Source organism: Tubulanus polymorphus, chromosome 6 (genome assembly GCF_964204645.1).
Source record: "Tubulanus polymorphus chromosome 6, tnTubPoly1.2, whole genome shotgun sequence".
In the NCBI taxonomy this organism is placed as follows: Eukaryota; Metazoa; Nemertea; class Palaeonemertea; order Tubulaniformes; family Tubulanidae; genus Tubulanus; species Tubulanus polymorphus.
Window position 1 is genome coordinate 3,585,664 of NC_134030.1, and position 27,898 is coordinate 3,613,561.

General features: G+C 37.7%; 2 protein-coding genes across 7 annotated transcripts; both read left to right on the forward strand.

Moving 5' to 3' along the window:
* The first annotated feature begins 91 nt into the window (after positions 1–91).
* Positions 92–22,332, forward strand: LOC141906706 (cilia- and flagella-associated protein 44-like). Of its 4 annotated transcripts, XM_074796009.1 has the most exons (32): positions 94–150; positions 1,090–1,146; positions 5,406–5,531; positions 5,604–5,711; positions 5,801–6,159; positions 6,240–6,364; positions 6,559–6,721; positions 6,968–7,107; positions 8,306–8,485; positions 8,814–9,093; positions 9,260–9,421; positions 9,911–10,153; positions 10,719–10,922; positions 11,532–11,654; positions 11,964–12,116; positions 12,480–12,600; positions 13,051–13,178; positions 13,269–13,381; positions 13,860–14,139; positions 14,386–14,601; positions 14,865–14,995; positions 15,368–15,716; positions 15,997–16,185; positions 16,413–16,597; positions 17,006–17,275; positions 18,030–18,273; positions 18,479–18,665; positions 19,140–19,441; positions 19,734–19,930; positions 20,237–20,462; positions 20,588–20,722; positions 21,026–22,331. In XM_074796009.1, the coding sequence occupies exons 1-32, from the start codon at positions 117–119 to the stop codon at positions 21,221–21,223; spliced, it is 5,928 nt and encodes a 1,975-aa protein (XP_074652110.1). In that variant the 5' UTR covers positions 94–116; the 3' UTR covers positions 21,224–22,331. The 4 variants fall into 4 exon arrangements, with proteins under 4 accessions (XP_074652111.1, XP_074652110.1, XP_074652109.1 ...); XM_074796010.1 differs by lacking the exon at positions 1,090–1,146 and having other exon boundaries at positions 92–150; XM_074796008.1 differs by lacking the exons at positions 94–150; positions 1,090–1,146 and adding an exon at positions 3,499–4,371 and having other exon boundaries at positions 21,026–22,332.
* Positions 22,333–23,793: 1,461 nt separating this feature from the next.
* On the forward strand, positions 23,794–27,898 carry LOC141906999 (metaxin-2-like). 3 transcript variants are annotated; one of them, XM_074796524.1, is made up of 9 exons: positions 23,794–23,932; positions 24,070–24,117; positions 24,795–24,914; positions 25,061–25,137; positions 25,585–25,677; positions 25,978–26,142; positions 26,318–26,394; positions 26,914–27,048; positions 27,180–27,898. In XM_074796524.1, exons 1-9 carry the CDS (start codon positions 23,884–23,886, stop codon positions 27,244–27,246), a joined length of 831 nt encoding a protein of 276 aa, XP_074652625.1. In that variant the 5' UTR covers positions 23,794–23,883; the 3' UTR covers positions 27,247–27,898. The 3 variants fall into 3 exon arrangements, with proteins under 3 accessions (XP_074652625.1, XP_074652626.1, XP_074652627.1); XM_074796525.1 differs by having other exon boundaries at positions 23,834–23,928; XM_074796526.1 differs by lacking the exons at positions 23,794–23,932; positions 24,070–24,117 and adding an exon at positions 24,551–24,683.

Genomic DNA, 27,898 nt, shown 5'->3' on the forward strand with positions numbered 1-27,898 from the left:
CAAAAGTGTTAAAGCGTAAGTATTACATCTGCACCACAACAAATTGCTAAAATCGTCATTGACAACGCTCCTAAATAAAGATGGAGGACGAGGATAGAAAAGGACAAGAGGAATCGATGGAGGATTCTCCTAAACAAGAAGAAGATTCTGGTATGTAGCCAACAGAGGCGTAAAAATGTTTCAGTTTATGACTTTTAAGGTTGAATTCGGCCGGTTCCATGATTCTTCTGTCTGGTGGCCCAGGGCTCCCAGGCGGTGCTGTCCTTTTTTGCCTTTTTTTTTGGCAGTTTTGCCCTTTTTGCCTTTGGCTTTGGGCTTGTTAATGTTGGACTTTTTGAGCTCAATCAAGTCAAGACTCATCAGCAGACTGGCTGGGATGACGTATTTTACCGAGATGAACCGAGATGAAATTAAATATGACATATTCATTTATTCCTTATCGATTTTTACCATTGAAATCATATTATATCAGTAATAAATGCCTGCTAGAGTCATATTTTACATATTTTGTCGGATATTTTTGTAGAAAAATAACTTAACTTTACTGAGATAAGATCGTCGATCAATCAAATTCAATGAAATTTTATTGCTAACCGAGTTTACATATTTGAAGTCAAAATTTTTTTAAATAAAAAAAATATGAAAAATATGACTCTAGTAGGTATTTATTACTGATATAACATGATTTTAAGTGTTAAAATCAATAAGAAATAAATAAATATGCTATATTTCATTTCATCTCGGTTCGTCTCGGTTCATCTCGGTAAAATACGTCATCTCGGTAATAAGGATGACCCCAGGGGACTACCCGTAATTCTGCTTGCTCTAGTGCTGTCCTTTTGTCGACACTAGTAATAGTAAATGGCTGTAATTGTTTTCGGGGGATGTATCTGAATGAGATACCTACAACAATGTTGTGGTACAGCTGAACCTAACGATTCTAAAATTGGGCCAATCATATCGGCCTGTGCCCTGCCATGCCTGGTGACAAAAGGGCCGATTTATTATTCCGTCATAAGGCGTAGGCCTATGTAGGGTTTAGTGAGATTTTTTTATTGAGAATCATTGATATTGAATTTTTGTTCACAGTGAAATCTAAAAAACCTACTAAACAATCTGATAAACCAGTCGTTAACAGCAGCAAGAGTAAGTTTTCTACCAACAGCATTCATCACTCACTGAGGATCGACTTTCAATTCTCATGTTGAATTTATATTCATGAATTTTCAGAAATCACATTCATAGGCCTATGGCCTAATTGATTCTATACTTTTTTTCTGATGATCAGCTTTTAAGGCAACCAGATCTTTGTGGGCTGAAATTTACAATGTATTGTGATCCTACCCAGTATACATAAGGCTACAAGAACCAAAATGTGTCTACAGTACCAGTACCGGTATTCTGTTCAATCCTATTCAAAGTGCCAGTAAACAAAATGGAAAATTAGGGTTTAGTGTCTAGAGGGTGGGAAGAGGGTCCAGGCTTTATATAGGGTAGGGCTATTTAAGGGTATGGCTAAAGCCGCGGACACACTGTCCGACTAAATCGCCGAAGGCGATTGCCCGGACACACTGGGCGATCTTACCGGCGATTTCGTCGGGCGATGAAATCGGGTGACCAAATCGCCCAGTGTGTCCGGGCCTTAAAGTAGTAAAAACTTTGTGGTTCCATCAGTTGCCCCAATGGCTACAATACTGCGCTAGTACTCGCGCAGTTGTTCGTTTGAACCCCAATTTTCATAGTTTTATTACTTAGAGTTTTGTACCTACATTGTAGAAACCACAATCAGAGTACAGGTACCAGCACTGTAGACAAAGCGGTTAAAGAATCGGTGCCTGCTGCTGTCGCTATTGGAACATATATTCAGTTAATAGCATAATACTCGCTTCACATCTATGACCATGTGTACTGGGGGATCACAGTATCACAAATCAGTCCATTGTGCAAGTATCAATTTGTAGTATCCCTGTGAACCACCCTTTGCAGACATTCACTCACCAGTTTTTTTGTGTTAAATGTAAAATGTCTGGTGTTTGTTGTTCATGACAATCAATTGAAGATATCTCCGGTGAAGTTCTGAACATTGGTAAAGCGTAGACGATCAAAAGTTGAAAAAATGACGACGATGTAAATGGATCGATGTCTGTAATGTTTCAGGCTGCAGATTGATACCTGCATAAAGTAATCACTCTATTGATTCAATGCGATCGTTTGTAATGTGAGCACATTTCAATTTCATTCACAAATTCGAAAGTTAATTACCCTTTTCGAATCACGATAACTTTATCAAACTGCAAAAATACACATATATCATGATATACAACAGTGTTGATTTCGATGAATTAACCAAATCTTTTGATATTGTAGATGGCTTTGGTGTCTTGTGCTGATTCAAAGCTTTTTGCAATTATTACTGATGATATATATAGATTATTTAATGAATATCTTTTACAGCAATTTAGTATAATCGGTCTGTCATATCAATGTCATACGATGCTTTCAGATTATTTAATGTTAAATTTAAAAAGTGGTATTTCAGCCTACAGCTAATTCTGTCTTTATGTCATTTGTTAGATAAAATACAAATCTTATAATTGATGAAAAATCTTGTTTATTTGCTAAAACAGATTCTGTCTAAATTTCCTAATCAGAGTGACGAATAAAATTTAAGCATTTACAATACAGATATTTCATCAAATTGTGAGATTCTTGTTCATCTAAGACAACATCAGTCATAAAGAGGCACTTAAGGATTTTTACTAAAACATGTTTTGATGTTGAATTAAGTGTAATTTCTGTATTTAGATGCCAGTGATGCCAGCGACAGTAGTTCGGGTTCACGTAAGTCAAAAAATTTCCGCCAAGCCACGCATCATCTTCGCGAAGAAGCTCTGAGGCGTTATCGCTTAAAACATCAAGCGACATGGAAAGATTATTCACCACCGCAGTCGGCTTCAAAGAGGAAGACAAAAAGCAAAATTGAAACACGGAAAAAATCTGGAAAAACAAAGGATTCAGAAGTAGAAAACGAAGTGGAGGATAAACCGTCCTCGGGTGTTGAAGATGCAAGCCATGGCATTGAAGACATGACTGTCAGAACTGATGATGTCAAAGGAAAAGAGAGGTCTTTATCCCCACAATCACTACCAACTAGTGTAATAGGCCGACCATTATCAAGGCAAGACTCACCAAAACCATCATCTGAGAGTGCTGATTCGAAACCTCTCGAACAACCTGGAACGGTGAAACAAGATAAAGACATTGTAGAAGAGTTTGATAATTCAAACAATGCTCATAGTAGTGAAAATTTGATTGAGGATGTAAACAAGGATAAAAGATCACCCGAACGACCATTATCAGATTTTTTGGATGAGGCACTAAAACCTGGAAGGATGGAAAAACGCGTCAAATCTGGTTCGACACAATCTTCTGATGATGGGAAGCGTATTGATGAAATAGCAGCATCAGACAATGAGCTTCAGAATTCAATGAGTTTCAGTGAGCGAAAAAGCAGCAGGCACCAGCAGAGTCCTTCAGTATCTACAGCAAAGTCGAACAGTCCCGATGTTGCAGACCAAGATGAGTTTCAACAGGGTAAAGAAACAAAGGAGACTATTCACTCACTGAGCAAAAATACTGATCAAATGGAGCATAGTAGGCCGCCATCCGCTGAGACCAGGTCAGAAAAAGATTCAAGAGAAAGGTCTCCTATGGAGCAATTTCACAAGTCATCACAATCAGGTAAAGTGGATGAAATTTCTCCAGATTTTGATGGACAACCTGGATATTCAGCGACACAGGATAAGCCTAGAGCTTTGACAAGTTCACCAACCGATATAGGTGGTTTTGAGAAGAGAAGTCAGTCACCAGAAACGCCAAAACAGCAACAAATTAAAGATGATTCGGATGAGGTAACAAGACGAAAGTCTTATGAAGAAAATGATAAAGTCCAACAGAATGGGCAATTGCATAGAGAATCTGAGAGGAGTGCGGCGGGATCGACTCCATCGTTTACTATCGGAAAACTAGTAGATGATCAAGAAATAGACGATAGCGCGGTTGCTAGGTTACCTTCAGGTGAAAGGCAAGGAAACGGTTTAAAATCTTCACCCAGAAATTCGGAAAAATTGTTATCGTCGAAGGATGGAAATTGGGATGGTTGGTTTGATAGAGAAGGGAGTGAAGAGAAAGCGATAGGTTCAGTGAATGAGGAAAAACCTATTGAATCAACTCGACCAAAAACAACTAGTGATCAAGATCACGATGACAGAGACGACGAACAAAAATCAATTAAAGGTATTGGAAGTTCTTCTGCAAGTTCGGTTCCAAGCGATGCAAATAAAGGAAGCCCTGATGAATCAGCTGATGAAGGTATAACTTTCGGTCTCCTGTGGCGATCCTCCTGCACCACCTCTACGCCTTTCTTCGAGATCAGTAGCTTTAGATTTTAAAATACTCCGTGTTTTTCTGATCATGGCTCTATTTTTATGGTTTCAGCGTGATTTTATTGAATGAATCTGTTTTTAGATTTCTAGATATTATATACGGGTTAATTTTTATTTCAGTACGGCTTTGGTCTTGCATGTTTTGCACTCTTGTCTTATCATCCTACGTATATATACCTTGATTTGGTTTTACCTCTATGCACCCTTCATGTTTTATATTCACAACTCTCTCCTTCCCTGCGTACTTCATGTTGTTTATTTATTCTATATTCTCGTGTATGTTTGTCACTCTCATCCATTGTTAAAACATGCAAAAAGAATTCTCTTCGAATTGAGTAACCCTGAACTCAGTATCCTGTACAGGAGAAAGCGATTAATCTCTGGATGAGAATGATTTAGAATAATTATGATCATCAATCAAGAATTCCTTGTTGTCCAGTTGCCATTGGTTACTAGCAATTGAATAGAAATTAACTACATTTTCATTTGTGAACCAATACATCAAACAACCACTAAAAAGCATGCGCCATTTGAAAACCGGTACAGTGTAGCTTGGAAATGTATCCGAAATCTATTGTATTATTTTGGCAAATGTTGCATGCTTGGTTGGAAATGGCTAAAAACAACTGAACTGGATTTTCAATCATGGCAAATTGCCTTTGTGTAGTGCAAGATGAGTTATTTATGAGGCAAACTCAGTCCAGTTAGCAGTTCAATCCTGCTTTTTAAGAAGTTCTTCGCTGCAGATTTTGGACTACATCTATTATTAGGAATTCAGATTAGATATACCGTTAGCTAGCGATAAAAAATTACATTACCATACTTTGTTTCTAAAGGTATGGTATGGCTGGATCGAGTAATATTAACATGAGTCTCTTTGAATCACTTTCAGATTCAAAAAGCTTGTATAATGTTAAGGTTTTTCAAATGGTATCAGTTTGTGGATGTTTCCATTTCCAGTTGAAGTGACCGATACTACAGAACCAATGGAAGAAAGTGTGGAACAATCCGACACTGCAACTGTTGCTGCAGCTGCCGGGGATCGAAGTGAAGTACAAAATGACGAAGATAAAATTCATGAGAAAGGTAATCCAGCTCATATTTAAGAGTGAATAGAAAGTAGATTTATTAGGTATATTGGTTTCTTTCATATTTCAGCTTCAGATATTGAAGCTCAAGAGGTAGATGCTGTAAATGTGCAAGTAGAATCAGAATCTGCTGGTGACAATCTAAATAACAATGCAGACAATGAACCACCAGCTGCTGGTGAGTTGTATTTTCAGCGTGCATATCTTATAGTTTCATTCAAAGAAGGTTTCAAGCTGTCAATTCAATCAATAATTTCATTGAAACAGATGACGTCGTGCCTGATGAGCCAGATACAGAAATCGGGCAACATCAGACTGAAGAACCTGAACAACAAAATGTAGCAGAAGTCGAACAACTGCCTGCAGAAGAGGTTGATCAACAAGAGACTGAAGTAAAACAGGCTGCTGAGGCTGCTGATGAAAAGGAAACAAAAGATGGTGAAGAGAAAGAAGAAGATGAAGCTGCTGAAGCGATACAGAAACAAAGAGACGATGAAACCTCTGATAAAACTGCTGCTGATGATGAAGATGTTGATGAGACAGTTAAACCTGAAATGGATGAGAAACAGGATGCTGAGAAAGAGAAGCAAGATGACGAAGCGGCAGATGCTGAACAAGAAGAACTGGTATGTATTTATGTGATCTGTATAAATATAGAACTAAACATTTGATTTCTGATTTTTGTTGTTATTGTGTTTTTATCTAGGCTCATGAAATAGACGAGGAAGAAAACACTATACCCGAAGATTTCTATTACGATAAAAAAGATCATATTTCTAAAGCATTGATCGCTGATGAGTCGGGTCTTCCGGATGATATGATCTCATTGCTGTATCCTTTCACTATTTCCCAGTTAAGGGTTTGGATAACCCCCTAGAATTATGAGGTCCCTTAAGAATTCCATACCCAAAAAAGTCTAATTTAACCTGGAACAACTGAAAAAGTTTCAAAACTTTTTAGTTTGACATATACAATGGATAGATGTTTGTCGTTCACATATTTCTTTAACCCACTTTTTAAAATAGTCATTCGTTTGGTTACGATTGTACGAAGAGATCAAACTTGCATCTGTTAGATGAGAAAACAATTGTATTTGTCGCTGGTAATTACGTTGAGCTGATTGACCTGCTGACTAAAGAGCAGAGTTATATAAGGAGTACCTCAGGGGGAGGTATTGGAGCTATAGCTGTATGTATAAGTATACGTAATCTGTTTGTATTTGTACTGTTTCCAAATAATCATGTATGGTAAACCTCAACTAACTTGGAAAAACTGGGACCCGCAAAATATGGTCTGAGTTAAACAAAATGTCGAAGATCAGAAAGTACGTTAGCAAATTTGAGTTAATCAAAAGTCAAGATAGGCCATGTGTGAGTTCGGTGAGGATTAATGAATCTTCTGTGTTATAGAATGAGAATGATTTTTAAAATTCAGGTACACCCAAGTAGACAGTTTTTGGCCGTCGCTGAAAAAGGCACGGCGCCGAATATTAACATATATGAATTTCCATCGCTGAAACTGTATCGAATATTACGTGGTGGCACTGAAGCAGCTTATGCGTATGTAGATTTCAGGTACGTACCCCATCATCTCTTAGCAGTTTTGCAATCTATTCATCTTGATACTTATTACAACTCTTAATTAAATGATAAGTTTCTCTTCTGAGCGATTATCTTAATACAGTATATTAATCATAGTTTAAACTATATAGATTTCTCTCAGGTTGTGGGTTCTTACAGGACGGAGTTCTCTAAAGCAACGTGATCTAACAATGATCTATTTTCTATTAACTGTACTAATATCATCTCTTTGATGCTATACAACACAACGATTCAGTTGTACTGGAGATCTACTTGTTTCGGTCGGCGATGTTAAAATGGAATACTACAAAGACCCGTGGTTCTGTCGACTATCGAGCCCAAGGTTTTAACTCTGTCTAACGAGATTGTTGCATATTATCATTACTAATCACGAGGCATGAATTTTCCTACCAACTACTAACACGATCAATGGCTTTTGTGTATATATACTTTCATATATATTTATATCTACCTTAAATTCCTGATGGCTGTAGAATTCACTGTTTAATACCTGTTTGATTGTCCCCCAGTTAAACTATGGAAAAAAGGTATATCGATGTTTGGTGTCAGTTACTTATGAAGATGTACTCCTAGACCTTGAAGTTTCCTGTCACTTAAACAAAAAATTGGCGTGTAAACCTTCTGTGGACTTGGAAGTTACATTGTTGCCTTGAAAACATACAAGATAGTGGACCCTTCTAAAAAGTGGCTCTCATAATGTGTTATTGTTAGAATGAATGTATGAAGTATGAAAGGTTGCGGAGGTTATATACCGGTATATATATGATACAGATAGGCACAATTAAGTCACTAGCATGTGTTCACATAAAACCTTCAGTTTATTTAAGATACATTAAGGTTGTTTTTGATAGTAAAGAAGCATGTTTCTCGATATCAAAAGGCTATGTACACATAATATGTTTCGATGTGCGCAATGCAATGGTTTTATAATGTACCTGGTAATAGATGGAATCGGTTGAATACTGGTTCATATACATTTTGTGTTGTATGCAACATTTTGTCTTTGTCTCACAATTTGCCACTTGTGGTGTGCATGCCAAAACTGCATGGGTAAAAGAAAAGATGGCGTCTTCCTTAAAAAAGATGAATATGGTCGACTTTTGAAGTTGATATAAATCAGATTATATCCATATAAAATGTACTGGTAATGATTTGTACGTATATTTTGTAGTCCCGATGGTAAACTGCTCGCGTCAGTCGGAGGAGATCCCGATTATATGTTGACGATCTGGAACTGGAAACAGGAGCGTATTGTACTGCGATCAAAGGCGTTCTCTCAAGATGTATTCCGAGTCACATTCTCTACTGAACTGGAAGGTCAGCTTACCTCTTCCGGAACTGGTCATATCAGGTACGGTGTTATCATTATCATCCTGTGGAAAATGATTCGTCGATTTAACATCGAATTGAGTTACACGGCGTATAATCTACCTTATTTACACCAACCCTGCAGTGCGATGTATTCATTTCATCGTTAATTTGCGAAGATCTTTATTGAAAGAAGCAGTACCTGTCAATCATTGTGAATATCAGTAACTAACGATACACCCCATTATAGTTGGTATGCCTGTTATAGAATGCGCTGGGGTGGATTGTTTCCAAAATACACAAGTTATCTCAGCACTGTAAGGGTTAATATTTCTTATAACAAGAAATGCAATTTCCCACTTTTGTTACAGATTTTGGAAGATGGCACGCACCTTTACCGGTTTGAAACTGCAAGGTCAACTGGGAAAATTCGGACGAACGGAGATCTCAGATATTGAAGGTTACGTGGAGCTACCCGACGGTAAAGTGTTATCCGGCTCCGAGTGGGGTAACATGCTACTGTGGGACGGCGGTTTGATAAAAGTTGAAATATCGCGTAAGAATCACAAACCGTGTCATCACGGAGCAATACAGCAGATCGTAATGGACGAAGGTGAACTGATGACTGTTGGTATCGATGGTTGTATTCGAGTAAGTTTCGCAGCAAATAGAATCGGGGAAAACAACGAGGATTCTTCATACTCCTCGATTCCTTAGATACTACTAATTAAGTGCTCAAATTCTGGACCGACAAAATAGTACGAACCCTGTGAAATTGCGATTCATATTTAGATATTTTCCGCTGTTTCTTTTTAAGGTGTGGGATTTTGAAACGATCGATACGGCAGATGTCATCGACGAGACCGGAATTTTCGAGATGGAACCGATGAATGAATTACAAATAGGGAACGGCGACGTACATTTGAAATCAATAGTTAAATCGGTTGATCCCGATGAACCGACCATGTGGTACGCGCAGGTAAGCCACGAACTTCTATGACCGGTAGAGACTGTTGTTGATATTAGTATTTCAGAGTTAATGAGCAAAACCCACAGTTGACGATATAACAGCTTTGATTAAACACTTGTAGATATGTCACAGGAGGTGCATGATTTCCAGTTCAACAGTTTCAAATATTAATGGCTAACTATCAAATAACTGTAGCAACTTTTATTCCGGAGTTCAAGTACTTTCCGTGCTACTTGAATCTATCTACGTATGAGTAAATCTAATTAATAATATTGGTGACTTATAAGCCTGTTGAAGGCTGGGGTATGATTTATATATATATATGTGTTTGTAAAGAAACTTATTACTACATGTCACAATAATAAGATAAATATACATACATAAACACAAATGAATGAATCATGAACTGTAGGTTTTGCTGATTCAAGTTTATACGGTGTGAGGCGTGGTAAGAGTTCTGTGTAATATGTGTCTTAATAAGGAGTTGATTTTTTCTAGGATGCAAATGGAGGTATTTGGAAGCTGGATCTATCGTTTTCGCACACGTCGTTAGCGCCGGAGAAGATTTTGTCGTATCACGCGGGTGCGATCAGAGGTTGTGACACGTCGCCAGTTTCTCATCTCGTCGCTACAGCCGGTGCTGATTGCACGGTTCGAGTCTATGATTATACGACGCACACACAACTGTGCGAATCGAAATATACATCGGGTGGAACGACTTTACTCTGGCCTCCAGAAACTGTAAGCATTTCACAAATTTGCGTAAAAACTTTGGTTTCACATCTTGACCCTTCACCCCGTCAAAAATTCCACTCTTCAAATTTTTGATTGTTAACACTTCATACGAGTTTCTGCACATCCCAAACATATGATATTTCCTTCAGGATACATTACGTGGGGCACATATTAGAAGTTACCTTAGCTGGTAACTTCTAATATGTGCCCCGCGTAAGTATCCCTCAGAAATACAAATTTTACTCCGGAAAATTATGATTTTTAATGAAAAATGAATTACAAAGTCAGACATTAGACATTTTATGAGCACACTTTCATAAAGTGATCACCCGCACTTCAATTATGTTCAGGACTGAGACATTTTCGATTGTAAATGAAATACTATAGCATACTTTCAAATACTGATCATCTACACTTCATTTACTTTAAAATGATGAATGTCTGAAGTGGTGGCTCATTGTAGATTGATACCTGCATTAGATCCCAGAAATGTTTGATTGGATAGAGAAGATAAAGGAATTTTGTATTTGAATGGAGTGATTTAATTATAGAATTTCTCTGTTCGCTTCAGGTGGATCCGAAAGGAAGTTCAGTGATTGCCGGTTTTGAAGATGGCGTCGTTCGAGTTTTACGATTCCAGAAGAAGTTAGACATCGATCTCGGTAAACGTTCTAAAGACACGAGCGAACTGGTTCTGTTCCAAGCGTTTAAACCGCATATCAAATCCGTCACTGCATTCGCTATCGATAACAGCGGCGATCTTCTAGCTACCGGGGTAAGAATAGCTATAACTATCTATCGACCATGCTGTTCTTACCTGTGTTTTCCATAACAGGTTTTAGAGTTGTTATTTCATTTTCACATCCACCCTTCTGAAAATCAGCCACCCCTTATGAAGTATCTTCTGCCCCTACCAGAGTGGATGTCAATATTCTATCAATGCTGATAATTGCTTTGAAATGTATTGGAAGAATAGATTACACCAAAATTAAAGTTAATTTTCTGTATTTTTGGGGGATCGAAAACGTTGCTAATTCAGCAGCCAAAATGTTTTACACTTGACAATGAATGCAACCCCTTCAAAATTCCAGCATATGGAGAACATTGCTTACTGAATGAGGAAATCATATATTCCGGATTTATTTATCCTTGCAGGAAGATTCAGGGAATTCTGACTCCTTTCTTGAAAATCAGGAAAAATTCAGGAAATTTGTTCGGGGAACCCTGTTGTTAATTGAATGATGAAATCTTTGATGAAATTAGAAGAAATTATGTTATTGTTTAAGAGCTCCATTAGATGGTCTTATCAAATATTGCTTGTCTGTTGTTTTGAGCATAGTGATCGGCAATGTATGTAATTTATTCATGTTTTCATCTGTTCTAGTCTGATGATTGCACAGTATTCTTCCTGACGGTCGGGCGACAAATGGAAGAATTTTACGATCCGATCGGTTTCGTTACGACTCCTGCACCTGTAACTCATCTTCACTGGTCACCGGGTAACTTTGTAAGTATTCAAATCAATTAACCCCTTGAAGGTTTTGGGCGTCCACAGCGGCCATTCTTTTAGGGTTTTGGACGTATATATATTGTGGTTATTTCACTCTTGCCTGACATCTGATAGAGTCTTCATTCTAAACAACGTTGCCAGCTCCGTGTAAGGTAGAGTTTTTACAATTGAAAAACAGGAATCTTGTGCGATTAATTGAAATCCTAGGAGAATGAGATCTTTTCAGAATTGAGCCGAACAGCCCGAATATCGAATCATGACATTTTTCTAAAAATACTGTATTTTCTTCATGTATTTTGGTTACAGGATAAGAATACGCTACTGATATTCATGAATGATGGACAAGTGATGGAAATTGATGCACCCGAGCCGGGAAACTTTGATACAAGTAAAACGTATCAAATTACTGGATTAGCGAGTCGCCTCTTTCAGTTTAACAGCTGCAAGTCTCAACTTAGAGTAAGTTTATTCTCAATATATCACCATTATAAAAGCAAGATTCCATGGAAGACTGAAGTTAAAAAGGGAATCGAGACCACAACGTTTCTGCTCTTTCAGACTTGTATTTGAGAGTCATTTCTACTCAGTTTTCTTCCATCTTTTACTTTTTACCTTTCTATTTATTTGCAATTTCAATGTGTTGCATGTGTTTCAATTATTTATGAGCTCAGCTACTCCCAAAAATATTGATAAACTCTCAAAATCAGAATAACTTCGAGTTCATTTTTCGATTAAACCGGCGTTTCAACCCAGCTGAGTATCTCTAAACTAGTCCAGCGAGTGCTGTGTTCGACGTTCTATAGTTGACGATGTGTTTTGTAGCACGATGAAGAAATGGCTCGTAAGAAGAAAGAAGAAGAGCAACGATTGCGTATCGAAGAGGAAGAAAGAAGAAAACGTAAAGAACGCGGCCAAATAGATTCTGATGACGAAGAGAATGAAGGTTCGTGTTCTCGTGTTCTTTCGATTGATTAACTCATAAAACAGTCATATAGCAACGAGGAGAATACCTTAGTTTTTATATCATGAAATGCCCGATGGAATCTCTTCCTATTCCTCGTATTGACTGCGGTAGTACGGTATGTTTATAAATCCTTTCTGTTTGTGCTGCTCTATCAATCCAGACTCGTCGATTTATCAGACTGAATCTTCCATTCATTCTCTAATTACAAATACCTCGGAAGGTAAACTATCTGTACGTTTGCATAAGGCCGCTTGCTTCCATCCTTCCTTTGTCCATTTCGTCGTCACAGCCTTTGGTCTTTCCACCCCTACTCCTTAGATGTGTGGACCTTTCTACTGACTTGTAGGTGCAGCCTATTGTTTTTACGTAATCGCTTGTGACTGGTTCAGTTCATGAGTCTAAGATTTTGTTAAATGAAATTCTTTATAGTGGCCGAAGAAAGGAAGAGGAAAAGAAAAGAGAAAGAAGAGGATTGGAGTCCGTTTATTCCCGAAGAGCCATGCGCTATACTTCATGGGTTCTACAGTACAGACAGTAACAAGTTCTGGATTTCGATGGTAAGATCATTAATAATTACAAAAAAAATCTCTGACAATGAACTGCTGAGGTTGTTGTATCGATAAACAGTTGATTTGTTCTTGTTTTAGGATGGTTTCGATGCCGGTTATTTGTACGAATGTGAATTCGGTGCTGATAAACCGCTTCGCGCCTTACCGGTGACTAATTCTAACGACGTCGCGATTCAAAATATGAAATTTACGTAAGTAGAGAAAACCGAATGAATATCTAAAAACCATGAACCTAGTGTAAGTCAGATAAATGCTTTCGGAGGGAAAATATTCAGTCTCATGTCATTCTTCTCTTTTTCAAATTCTGCCAAATGTCGAATATTCTAAGTTGTGAACTCGTTGAAGTTGTACTATTTTTATGGTCCAAATAGTAATTAAAGACATATCAAAACCACTAGCTCTAAGTCGATAGCTTAAATGACTAGGACTCACTTTTGCAGTCATTATGTAAGATGACTCGATACATAGTTCTAAGATTGAGCTCTATTTGTTTCGTTAGCCGTAATTTTGATTCAAAAGTTTGAAAATTCAACTCTTTCAAAGTCAGAGTCAATTCATGTTTGACCAGAGAAAGTCTTCCAGTCCGAAAATATCTGACTTACGCATGGTTGACTGTGATTTGAATGAATGAAACATAATTTATTGAATAAATTTGATATTCGCGCGCAGGAACGACAAGAGACAGTTGTTGATGGGTTTAAAGGATGGTTCTATTCGAGTTCAGTCTCTATCCGCTGAATCTGATGATATCGTTGATTTCGATACGTATTGGACGTTAGCTATGCACGATAATCACTACGGTACGATCGATCAACTGGCGCTCAGCTACGATAATCAGTTTCTATTCACCGTCGGCCATGACGGCAACTTCTTCACGTATTCGATGATGAGTCAGCAAGAATTAGAAGAAAAAATCGCAGCCGCGAAAGCCAAGATTCCGTCTGCACGGGTGAGTGTCGATGTAAAGTGAAATTAAATTGTATTTTAATATCGGTTCTATGCATATTTTCTAACCATTATTGGGGCTGTCACTGATCCGAAAACTTGAAAAACTCGGGGTGCAGTTCTGAGTTAAGAGTTAAATCTGAACTCACGACCGTTGAACTGCAGTGCTGGATATCAGAAAAATCTAGTCTAGAGAAAAATTGGGAAAAGGTAGACAACTTGTTTTTATTGTTGTTATCTATTGCTATAGAAACCGGATGAAATGAAAATGACGGATGATATCGACGACCCGAGTGCGTACAGTATCGAGGACGCAAAACAGAAAGCTGAACACGATCGAATGATGAAACTCGCTGATTTGAAGAAACAAGATGTTCGTCAAACAATCGCTCAATTGCGTCATAAATTCAAAAAACTGCTTCATATGAATGACGATTTACCAGCTCATCTACAACTGACTAGACAGGTAATTGGAATCAGCCAATAGTGTGAACACTGGGCAAATGATGAAGTTTCATTACACTAGAAGCGAAGCTTGGAATCTTTTAAAAGAACCAGTCAACTATCCACTGGTTAACTCATCAACTTTTGAGCAACTGGCCCTGTCCATTGATAAGCATATAAGCATCGTTAATGCTTATCAGTTTTAATCATTAATTATCACTGTTTTTTTTAAATCAGATTGCTGGTAATTAATGTCTAGATATTTGATGAATTTAAATTTTTCAGGAATTCGAAATGGATCCTGAAATCAAGAAAGATCTCGAACGTCAAACGTCCGAAAAAATTGATATTGTTAGAAAAGAACTGGCCTGGGAGGCGGAAAAACATCGCATCGCGCTGGAAAAACTCAAACAGAAGTAAGTAATTATGTTGACTCATCTCTGCTCCATGATGCACGTATCTAGCCCACAATTTTTTTCTCCCTAAGATCCAAGTCTGAAGTCTTAACTTGTCGACTATAACAACCTGACCACACCACAAACAGTACTGAAAAGAACCACAAACAAAAAGTAGATTAGGTAATCTAAAAACCTTGCCACACTGGCAACTGTGTCCACACGATTAAACCATACAAATATGATACAATTCAAGCATGCAAATACACCAGTACATAAATATTACAATATATTCACAGGACAGTTTCAGTACACATTATTAATCCCTGCTTATACCTCTCAAGTGAGGTGACAATAACCTTAATGTTCATGTACATTATCAATGGTTTACAGGTTTAAAGATATAGTTGAATGCGATCGTATTGTGTTGAAAGCGTTCCTGACTCCGCATGAGATATGTAGCTACCGCGCGGCGAAACTATCCGATGATTTCTACCAGTTAAAAGCTGAAATGGAGCGACGTAAGACGACGATGACTACGAGAGACGACATGAGCAGAGATCCGACTTCGATGTTGAAAGGTCGTAGGGACGTGACGGATGGCGCCGAACGGGAACGATCGGGAACTCAGAGCGACGGTCAGATTAAAACTACCCTTAAAGGCAGTATGGGCGAACGTATTAATAAGGCGCTCGCTAAAGTGGAAGAAAAGAAAAGAAAAAGAGCGCTTCGACGTTCACAGGTAAATAACACATAAATTCATTTCATGTGAGTTAAACCGAATGCATGTATCAATCTGTAACCCTGAACCACCCCCGATCACACAATACCCTTCATATTGTCGAGTCTAGACAATCACTTTTTGTAAGTAAAATGTCTTATGTCTGGTGTTAGTCGTTAATTTCCAATCGAAAATGTCTCAGGTGAAACCCTGAACACCTATGAAATGAAGTGTGGACGACCAGTTTTTAAAAAGCGTGCTGATAAAATGTCATTAATTTCTCCGGTTTTTTCTGTTACAGTGGAATGATTTGTACGAAGGAAAACCTGATGATGATTATGAAGATCCTGCAGATGTCGCGGCTATCAAAGAAGCTCAGGAGAATATGGGAGATTATAAATTGAAAACTGCTCCTGATTACGTCGTTCCTGATCATTTACGCATGAACGCAGAAAAAGCGCGAAATCGACTGCTTATTCTGAAAGATCTTGTAAGTTTGATAGAGGAGACTGTGTTTTATCCAGCAGTCGATTGCCTCGGATAATCACGTGCCCCAGACAATGTATCACATATTTTCTCACTCCAAATTCATCCCTGCTCCGACTGCCCAAGAATTCACATACCTCAGATAGAATATGTTGGTCTCGTAAGATATGAGGCAAGCGCAGTCTACTAAAATTTGATAATATCGTTACGTTAAAATCCATTGCTTTGTAGATCCACCATCATAAATACGAATTCAACCAGCAACTGTTGTCGTTAAGAGATAAGAAAATACGGATAATCGATGAAATAAAACAACTCGTCGATAAACTACAAGTTGTACAATCAAAATTACCAGAAACTGAACGTAGACCTGTTCCTAGTATACCGAAAATGCATCCTGATGAACTGCCTGAGAAGTAAGTCAATTCTACTCTTCATCGACTCACCCTGGTAATCTAGCTTTCTAGTATTCCATTCAGAGACATTTAGGTCAACCCACCCCAGCAATCAGTTGTTTCGGTTTTCCAGACTTAATCAGGGTTGCCACTTACCGGTACCTGGAACTCAGGGAATTCAAGAAAACTGGGAAAATTGGGAATTTTCTTTTCTTTAAAACCCTAGAAATCAGGGAAAAGTCGTTGAGATTGTTAGATTGTGCATAAAATCAAACAGTTTCCATTTTTGACTGTGATAATTGATTGGATTCTTAGCAGATCAGTCAGAGAAAATAACGTACCTGTCAGGGAAAAATTGGGGAAAAAGCAAGTCAAATATAAGTGGCCACCCCGTTAATGTTTTGTAAATATCACCGTTCCTATTTGTAGGAAACTTGAATATACTAAAGATATGCTGCTGAAATTCAAGAAAGAAATGGAAGAGAAAGCGTTACAAGAATTGAAAACTGGCGGCTTCGGCGCGAATCAGTTCGCGGCGCCGAAGAGAGAAGCAACAACGCCTGCTTCTCCACTTCCATTATTCAGACAACAGACGAGTGCATCAGCTCCTGCTGAAGAGAATGATGATGACGATGACGAGGATGCCGACATCGGTCCTTCTTCGCTCGAGATTCAGTTGCAGAAAGTTGAGGAAATTAAGTAAGTTTGTATGGAGTGGCACGAATCCTAGGTTCATCGAATACTGTTGGAGTTCCTCGATCGAAGGTACTTCTCCGGCTTCAATGTTTTAAATCAAAGTTGTAAAGGAGCCGAGTTGAACTGGTGTCAAATTGGTACATGTGAAGACTGGTAGTACTGTGTAGATTCACTTGATTTTGATTAGAAATACAAGCTTACGATACTAGCTTAGTAGTAGCTTCATCAGGTGAATGAGTCACTGGTGAAGCTTCTAGTAGCAAAAGCTTGTATTTCTAATCATACCTCGAACCTGTTAATAATTACTTGAGTGGAGTTCAGTGAGTTGAAGAATGAAAAACATGAGTACACAATTTTTCATGCTGGCTGAATTTTGGTGACAACATATAATCAGGGTCCGATCTAAGCACTTGTCCGATTGCCTGGGTCAAGTATATTCTCATCAGGGCAAGTAGGTTATCATTATCACTTGTCCCCCGAGCTAGTGCAATCTTATGTCACAAAACTTTCTTCCAACTCGATACAACGGATGATAGTGCCACTAATCGGACTGCCTGTGTAGGGCAAGTAGCTTTTGGAGGGGGCAAGCAAAATTTCAGATATACTTGCCCCCCGGGCAAGTGACTTTCATTCCTTAGATCGAACCCTGTATAATGATAATGATATAAAATATACCCATGTGAGAAATTCTTGTGATGAAGTTAGTACCGTACCTTGTTTCTATAGATGTAAATGAATAATTCAAATTTTCTAACAGATTAATGTATGAACGCGATCGTCTGCTCACGAGAATCGACAATTTGTTGAAAACGTTCGACGCCGAGTTACGCGTTTTACGCCATAAGAAATTCAAATCGGAAATCAACATGAAGAACGCTGACCTGCGGCAGGTGACTTTGTTCGAGGAGCTCGTATTGTTGAAAGAATTCGAGAAAAGTGAAAACGTACTCGCCGATAAAATGGAAGCGAAACAACAAGAAAAGTTAGACATGCAAGCCAAGGTTTGTTCATTGTCGTTTAATAATTCACTCAATTATCCGCCATCTGATAATCTGCCACCCACCCAGCTTAGTCCAAAAGTATTCTAATTTGAGGGTTCCTCGAGTTGATGCTGTTGAGCAGAATGGAAAGTTCTTGCTGCACTTTAATGTTCTTTCGTGATCCAATCAGACTAACAAAATACGAACTTGGTAACTTCTCATTTAGGTCCTCGAGTGTCAACAGAAACTCGACAACAAACGTAAAGACATCGAACGTTATCAGGAAAAGGAACGAGCTTTGCACGCGATGTTCTTGGCGTCACTCGGCGACAATAATAAATTCGCCGAATACTTGACGAAAGTTTTCAAAAAGAAAATCAAACGCACGAAAAAGAAGGCGACAGAAGGAGAAGGCAAGTGTCAACGTTTCGTTTGGTTTCATCAGTTATAAAGGATCTATGATAGACTGGTTATATAGAGCCTATGGTTATCATCTTCAGTGTTTCTTAATCTCATTTCTTATAGTAAATGATTGGAAAAAAGATAGAAACTCCTCTTCCAAAATTGTGTTAATTTCATGCTTGCTTCGTACCGTCCAGATCTTGGTTTTCAGAGACTAACAGTATTTTTTGCTTTCCCAAGATAAACTCTTGGATCATTATTGGATCATTCATTTAACCTCACAATTGGATGGCCTTTGAAGTGTTTGTTGCCCACACACTGTAAGCAACCAGCAGAACCCACTTGTCACTCAGCACTGATAGTGAATTTTATCGCGCCTTATCCCCCTGAGCTACACTTGTTCAATAGTAGTCAAATTAATGTTTATATTGAGAGATTTGTCAATTCACGAAAAATATTTTCACCTCTTTGATTTTCGTTTCTAGATTCAGAAGAGGAAAGCGATGAGGAAAGTGACGATGAATCCGATTGGTCGGATGAAGATGAAGAATCGGATGAAGAGGCCGGCGGAGGACTCGATCTCGACGTCTGCCCGCCTGGTTGTGATCAGAGTATTTACGACAGCACGTGTCAACTGCGTGAAAAACGTCTGGATATCGAAGAAGCGTTGACTGAAGAGAAAAAACTGAATGAACAGTTCAAACGAGATCTTGAGAGCTTGCAACGTAAAGCAAAGGTTATTGACGGTGCGCTGAAGACTGCTGAGGGTGATCTGGAAGCATTCCAGGTAATGAATATGAACTGAGTTTGTGGTTTAAAAGCTGACGGGATGTTCAGTTCATGTAAGGGTTTGAAATTAGTCTGAATGCCAGATTCCTATGACAGTCTTGTCAGGGAAAGTCTTACGAAATTGAAACCAAAAATGGGAAACCAATTGTGTCTTGAAAAGTCATAATTCGGTTTTTCAAATGTATTAACTGAGTTTATTCAACTATATCCTAATAATCATCGTTAGGAATACTGGATACTAAACTGATATTAACTGATTATTCATCGAACTTGTTTTGTTCCATTCTTAGCTGGAGAAACAACAGAAACTGAATGAACTCGACATGGTCGTTACGTTGAAACTGCATCAAATTCAGCACATAGTCAACAACGCGATGCCACAGGATCTGACGAATTGTCTCGTCTTCGAATCAACGGGACTCGTTCGCCTGCAACATCGAATCAAAGAATTAGAGCACGAAAAACAATTGCAGAAAAAACAAATGAAGTAAGGGGAAGGAAAAAATGACTGAAAGAAAGCAGTCTCTTTTTGTCTACAAGCCTTTTCAGAGTGGTACAATAACAATTTAAAGATCGGAAAAAGCATATTGCAGGATGGCCACTTACCAGGAAATTAGGGCAAAGTCAGGGAATTTTCTTTTCTTAAAAAAAGTTAAGGAATAGTCAGGGAATTTGGAAAAAGTCAGGGAAATATTAAGATTGTTAGATCGCGGGTAAATCAAACAGTTTCCGTGTGACTGTTTTGATTCTTAGCAGATCAAGTCATGATTGAATTTTCTGAATTTCATTCTAGGGAGGCGAAACGAAAACACGTAGAATTGATTAAAGATCGTCGACTTTTTGAACAACGTATTTCCGAGATGGACGAGCAGTGTAATCACATGATGCAGCAGAAGTTCGGTCGAATTGTTGACCTTGAAAAGCTCGAACAGGTCACCGTAAATCGCAACCTCGAGGAACTGAAAGAGAGGCTGCGACAGAAGGAGGCCGATTGCGCTAATGAAATAGCCAAGTGGGAGGTATGTTTGTGCAGGTTGATTTTGAGTATGATTTCTGTTATTTTTGTTATAGATATACATAAAAAGGCTCTAAAGCTAAAATAAAATGAAATTGGACAAATAAATCGAAATTTTTTGAATTTCAGGACAAAATAGGTGTAAAGAAAGACCGCATAACGGATTTGATACGTGAAAATACGAACCGATTAGAACAGTTAAACATGTTACTGGGCGAGAAGAAAGATTATGAAGGGGAATTGGACTCTCGGCAAAAGAATCTGGTAAATTATGCGTTTCATTAAAAATAAGCTTTGTATTTTTGTACATATTCTGGAAATTATTTGGTTGGACAGAGGCAGATCCAGCATCGGTTTCTGAGTCCTACTCACTCCAGTATCACAGCATGACAGAGACTCCTCCAGAAAATGTGGAAAACTTACCACCTCCAGATGTAGCTGTGGATGTGTCGAGACTTCAAATTTGAGGGGGATCCTGTTTACCTGTCAATCTACCTGTGAAATAGAGGCGATTGACTACTGACTAAAATCTTGTTTGCTTCATTCGTATTTTTCTATGTGTTTCAGGGAGGAGAATACAGTGGTAGTCGTAAAGCCGATATCCACGAACGCCAGCGTCTCATACAACTTGTACAATTACAAGCTCAAGAGATCGAAGCGTTGAAAGATGAAATTACGTTATTGTCGCGTAAAGGCGGACATATTCTACCACCTGCTCAACCACCGATGCCGCAATCCCGTACTATCAGTAACATTAATACCTGAACATAATTTACCGGGGCGGGGTCAGGTTGCTCGAAATTTATTAGAAGATAACCGTTGAATAAATAACGCAGTAACGATGGATTTTCAATAGTTGTAACTACGCGAGCTATCCACTGCTTCATTTCAACCTACTTTTGAGCTACCGAGATATTAATTCAAATTAAATCGTACCAGAGATACAGAATGATATTTCAATTATATTCATAATCTCACTGTTGAGTTTATCTATGTTTGCTGATAATATAAGATATTATGATTGTGTCATCATACCCGCTTTCAATAGAAAGTACAATACCATATAAAGTACAATACCTGTCTATGAAACTGATTGTAGGAAAAAATGGCCAAGGAAAAAAGGGCCACGGAAAAAAAGGCCAAGGAAAATTCATCAGAAATACTGACAATGTTAATAAAACATCAAGCTTTCAATTTAATGACACCATTTATTTTTTTATGGGGCTTAAAACAATTAAAATCGGTATAATGCATTCAGAAATATGATGAACTTACATTTCTAATCAACTAAATTAATATTTCAAAACATCAAAGTAAGCTATTAGGGTACCGACTGTCTTAGATCATCAAAGGTAATTTACCTAAACTAATTCAGAAGTCGGTGTAATAATCTCAAAAAGTGACAAGTCAAAACATCAATGCATTTGATTTGTGTGTTAGTTAATGAAATGATAGTTTCCTATTTAATCTTCCTTGGCATTTTTTTCTGTGGCCAATTTTTCCATTCACCTATGAAACTAGTGGGTGTATGTCTGAATGTATCGCAATGAATGCTGTTATACGAAAAATGAACTGCTGTAAAAAAGTGTAATACACTGTGATAATCATTGTATCTTTGTTTCATTACTTTTTTCCGTCCAGAAATTTCCTTCGTAGAAAAATCACTATTTTCTATGCGCGGTAAGCAAAAATCATTCCGTCCAATGATATATTAATGTTAATTTTTTTGCCAGTCGATTGATGTAAGTTTTTGTTAAACCGATTTTTCAACGTCTATCCATTTATATATATATATTATAAATCTATATACACTGTGTATTATGTATGAAAGGAGCAAAATAAAAAAGGAAATCTATACAGCATAAGATACATTGTATTCCTTTCTATTCTATCAGGACAAATGGCTCTATTGGGCTGGGTGTTCTTACGATGATAGGCTGGCTGGGGAACTAGCATCTACGCCAGCGTAACAGGATTCCATCCATCGGGAACAACAAGCCAGTTAAACCTTATATGTACAATCTTTATTGTATCCCATTATGAGAATGATTATCTTAGTTTTACATTATATCTATATACAGAATCATGAGTATAAAGTGAGAACTAGCTAGTGTCAGACAGGTTATACGCATGACGACTTGCAAACTAACACCTAGCAGTGACATGCGGGAGAGAAATTGATTATTGATGAGCACTGACTGTAGCTAGTTGCTACGAATAGATATTGAATAGTCTGACATGTTGATTACGACATTAAAGCACATATTTAAACTATATTATTACCATCACATCTAGTAAAATATATAAAGTATTATGAATATTTCAATATTAAATGTATGACACTTAATGATTTAATGTATATCAGGGTGACGACATAAGGTATGGTAGTGGGCTCTCGGCACTAAAAAAAAAATCTTCATTTGCATGAATTTTTTTTAATGAATATAAATTAGTTAGAGTTAAGTTAGTAACAGTTAGAGTTGCATAAAACTGTGCAGAAAATAAACAATAGAAATGAAAAAAAATAAACCATTTACTCATTATTAACCGTTTCTTCGTTATCATTAATAAATCTCTTACGTAATTCCATAGAAATTACATATATGCCAAGTCATTTTAGTATTGACATCAAAATACACTTATGAAATGGCGCAACAATGTATCCACTAGTGCAGAGGGAGCGCACTTCAAGAGGATGACCCGTGCCAAATCCGTCAATTTTGACATTGCTTTAGATCTGAAAAGCAGCCCAGAACTGAAGAACTACTGGATCAACCTAGTCAGTAACCTGACTGTGGTTTAGTTTCACGATCGGATATTTTCACAAACCACAGTTGCCGTTGGTATAAGCCCATCCGATTATAAAAAGCTTACCACCAACGATTAGGTAACTAACTAGGATCAACCCATCATGGAATGGATGCAAAATTGGTTATATATTGAGTCCAGTTTACGCGTGGAAATGTGAAACGCGGCTAAGTGTAAAATACCTCGAGGGGGTAGTCGACGAATTAATCATGGAATAAACCGAATTTCACCCAAAAAGTCAAACTGAAACTGTGGTGACTGGGCCCGAACTCCGGGCATACGGAGTTGACACATCGACATTCCCAAAATCCAATCTGATCTGTCGGATTGGGATCTGGACGAATTTGTCAAACGTATAATTCACCAAAATTTTAGTCTAAAACCTAGCCGTTGTTCCCCAAACAACCGTAACAACGAGTGGTATTCAGACTAATAATTCACCCCATGCTGAAGTAGCGGTTCGCGGCGCTCCCCGTATAATACGGGTTTTGTATTTGAATTGAGTCGGCACGTGAGTTTTGGTGGCCTGGTTGGCGCTAGGTGATGCTTCGCTCGAAAATCCTGTTTAATATTTTAAACATTAGCTCGCCTAATTTCCTAATCAAACCTAGGAATAAATGGCTGTATCATCGTTATTGGCTGATGCTGTGCAAGTAGAAATGGCAGGTAGGCCTGTTCCCTACTCTCACCGTGTCACATGGCCCTTGGGATCATTCATTTATTACGGTCATCCTTATTAATTACCGAGATGACGCATTATTGATTAGGGAAAAATATCAATTTATCTGTTTCTTTCATTTCAGGTCAACAACCATGGCCAGATGATGTAGTATTGTATCAACCATTTGCAGGTCAGTACTAACTTAAACATACATTCCTAGTGCATCCTAGGGATGGATAAATTGAAATAGTATTGGCAAATAGGACTCAACAGGCAACACAGGGGCCTGACGCAAAAAGTTTTTGGCCCCAGTATCCTAGTTACTAATATATTATTCGAAAAACAAGTGAGCCAACTCTTAGTCCAACAGGTCACTAGGCCTATGTCACTTCAACAGTCTGGACAGGATTATCAATTAATTGAAATGGAAATAGCGATATGCAATGGCAAGATAAGAGTCTAATATTTCCAAAAAGCCCGAGCACCATTAGTTTTCAAAAAGCTCGGTTATTTTTACTTCAAGGTTGGTGCAGTACAGATGGATTTTGCCAATTGTCTGGATGATCACACAATTATACGACCTTTAAGGGACTCAAACCTCGTGTAAACCATTTGGTCTAGTGCAGAAATTCAATATCGTTAAGAATTATCCAACTTGAAGCAGATGAAACTGCTACTAATCAAGTTACGAACTGTTGAAGTGACATTATACCTATCGACGATCTGACGAGGAGTCAGCTCTCCTTTTTTTACATGGTACCTATGATACCGGGTTCAAAAACCTTTTGCATCAGGTCCCTTTGACAGAGACTAGTTGCACTCTTGGCTCTTCAAGTGATAAATGAAATGCCATTTATTCAATTTAAGATAATCAAATTTTGTTGCCCGATTACGCCAGATGTCTCAGCGTGAAGACATTTCTTCGTATGTGCAGTTTGAACTTCACAACTGAATACCGATCGAATGCTGAACATATGTCACCCTCAGGTAAAACGCGCTGATTTATTTTGAGACCGTTAAATCTAGTTCATTAGAAATTCTGGATTAGATTTAATTTCATGTGGCTGTAGCTATTCGATCATAGGTTGAATGCGTTGACTGTTTTTACTAGTTGGAGTCATTTTATGCTGTAGGAATTGTACCGTTTGTTCAAGTTGGACCGTTCAGCGTATCAGAATTTGATCCTATTGTAACTTTCGTCAATACTAAAGTACGTATCATTTAGCTTGCTTTTTTGCAACACCCGAGTAATTTTAATCATTGATCGACTTTGAATGATTATAACGGAGTGCTACTCAGATATCAGACGTTCTTGAATGAAATGAATTCATTTTCAATCAACTTTGTTCACAATTTGCAGTACTTCAATACGAAATTGGACAAATCTAGATAAGCTCTGATTATTATTCATATGCGGTGCGAGTTTCCTATGTCATACATAGAATTACATTTTAATTGATGAAATCAAGCATTACAGTGGCCTATTGGAGCTGGGGGATAATAGTGGAATTTTATGTGCTACAGTACCATTGCCATGCCAGCGCCCCAGATATGACGATCATATGGTGATCTTAGTAAAATAATGCTGGATTTTATGAAACCGGCCAATCTGCTGGATGGGTTATGTACCGTATTGGTATCGCTGATTTTGTTCTAGGGTCACAATCTGAGCTCTGATTTAAATGATGTCCAGCGTGCAGAAATGAAGGCTTACATCGCTCTGATAGAAAATGTACTCGGCAATGCTGAGGTAAGTAAGTCCCTTACCTTTAATTGTTTGTAAATTAGCAAGTGGATATTTTGCCAACATGGCATTATTCTCGTAGACACTATTTTGCCAAAAATTGGGGATAGTCTTAAATCTTTCTTAACCCTAAAAACTGACTGAGACCCTATATCTAACCATGTGTCAAGATTCAATCTTTTTAGTTATATACCTATGTCAGCAAAATAGCGTTTACTGTTAACTTGTGTTAATGCGATATTGGTAAAATATCAACTTCATAGTAAAGGTAATTCAAAAGTTAATGTAGTTTTCTGTGTATTGCAGCAATTTTTATCCTGGGCTGAAGCGTCTAATGCTAATGATGTGTCTAAACCGAGGTATGGTTCAGTTTTCCCGTGGCCGCTGAATATGATTTTACCCTGGAGAAAACAACTCGCAGAAAAACAACGATTAAAGGCTTTAGGATGGCTAGAAAAATCATATGAACAGGTTCGTTACATTCAGTGTTGGAGATATTAAAACAAGATATGTTTTGATGATATGTTTGTCACCTAATATTTTTTTCATTATAGTCACAATGCGATACAAATACTAAGTTTGGGACCAGCAAAATATACCTTATGATGATTCTTTTCAATTTGTTCTTCTTTCACTTTTTTGTCAGGTTTGCAATGAAGTGAAAACTTGTTGTAGTGCTTTAGCCGAAAAATTAGGAGAACAAGATTTTTTCTTTGGAAACAAGTACGTGTGTCATGGATGTTCAGTGCAAGAGCACTATACTGAATTAGAAAGTGAATTCTTTTCTTGTTTTACACCAGCTGGAAGCAAAAATTCATACTCTAATTTAATCATATAAATCCAAGCCAGTGGTGGCAATGAATATGGATGAATTTACTCTTTTTAAAAATGTGGTATATATTCATGACTATTCAGTTGTCACTGTTCTATTTGCTCTTGGGAAAGGGCATGCGTATTTCAATGACGTTTAGATTTCTTCGGTTTTAGTGGATTTGATTGTTCCGGTTTTGCTTGAATACAATTTGTTTATTGCGCAGTTGTTGCCTAGTAGAAGATTATTCAAATGAGATAATCGGCAGTCCAGACATGTTGACCTGATTGTGAACTGTGAATGTTTTTCAAGGTCTGGGCCATTTGTATGATTGGTGCTGCCATCTTCCAGCTACGACTATAACTAATATACTAAATTCTACCAGCATCTCCCTGTAAGTGTAATACATGTATGTAGTTCTTTTATTTCAGCCCCACCGAACTGGATGCTGTGATGTTTGGACACATTTTCACTCTGCTGACCGCCGAATTACCTTCGCCGAGAATGGCTGAAATCATATCACAGTTCGTAACGCTGAATGCATTCTGTCAAAGAGTGGAAGAAAGGTCTGCAGCCTGATGAATTCTTCATAGATATTCAAATTCCTATTTCTGGACATTTAAACCAAACAAATTTGAAATATCTTGTGTGAGTTTTTCTGCGTAAATGAAATCAATCTTTTTGGTCGTAATTTCAGGTATTTTGCAGCCAATCCAGGCGTGTTGTCAGATCTCTTGCCGATGAAACAAAGCCATTTTGCGTAGCTCAAAGTTCCAGCTGATCTATTATTCAAATGACATTATTGTGGAGGAGTTTATATTTCGTTGACTGTAAACGGCGTATTTAAAATGAAGTCATGTTTGTCATTAATCAGGGGATGTACTTTAACTGTTACTAACATAATAGTATTAAATACTGTAAATGTTACAGACATATTGAATTTAGATACATGTATCTGCATTGAATCAAACTTGAGAGCAGAGTTATGGAATGATAAATCAATCACACAAAATTAACTTATTTGTACTCAAAATCTAACTTACACCAAAGCCAACTGAGAAATAAGCTCTTTTAAGTCTACACAACAGTCTTAAAGCTTTCAAATTAAGTTGTTTGATCGGTCAAGGAATCGAATGGTCTTCGCTTAGTCAAATATAAAGGCTTTTATGTGGCCAGCAGTTAAAACGAAATCAATGATGTTTCCAAAAACGAAATTCTAAGTGCATTTATGCAGTAGTTAGGATACACATAGTCTTCCATTCGGCGGATTTAGCCTAGTGTGTGCATGTGTGTATTGTTTTTTTTTTTTTAGATATTTAGTTTTTGTGCCAAAGTTGTTGTATAGAAACTGTGCAAGTAAATAAAGAGAATTAAGAAATGAAAAAGGAGAGATATTCTGTTGTACATACGTGTGAA

Bases quoted from the DNA above. Each gene is read 5' to 3' on its own strand.
- LOC141906706 (XM_074796008.1), top strand. From the start codon at position 3,645: ATGGAGCATAGTAGGCCGCCATCCGCTGAGACCAGGTCAGAAAAAGAT. The intron at 6,160-6,239 runs GTATGTATTTAT...GTTTTTATCTAG, and splicing joins ATGCTGAACAAGAAGAACTG to GCTCATGAAATAGACGAGGA. The intron at 10,923-11,531 runs GTAAGAATAGCT...CATCTGTTCTAG, and splicing joins GCGATCTTCTAGCTACCGGG to TCTGATGATTGCACAGTATT.
- LOC141906999 (XM_074796524.1), top strand. From the start codon at position 23,884: ATGGCTGTATCATCGTTATTGGCTGATGCTGTGCAAGTAGAAATGGCA. The intron at 26,143-26,317 runs GTTCGTTACATT...CTTTTTTGTCAG, and splicing joins TAGAAAAATCATATGAACAG to GTTTGCAATGAAGTGAAAAC. The intron at 27,049-27,179 runs GTCTGCAGCCTG...TCGTAATTTCAG, and splicing joins TGTCAAAGAGTGGAAGAAAG to GTATTTTGCAGCCAATCCAG.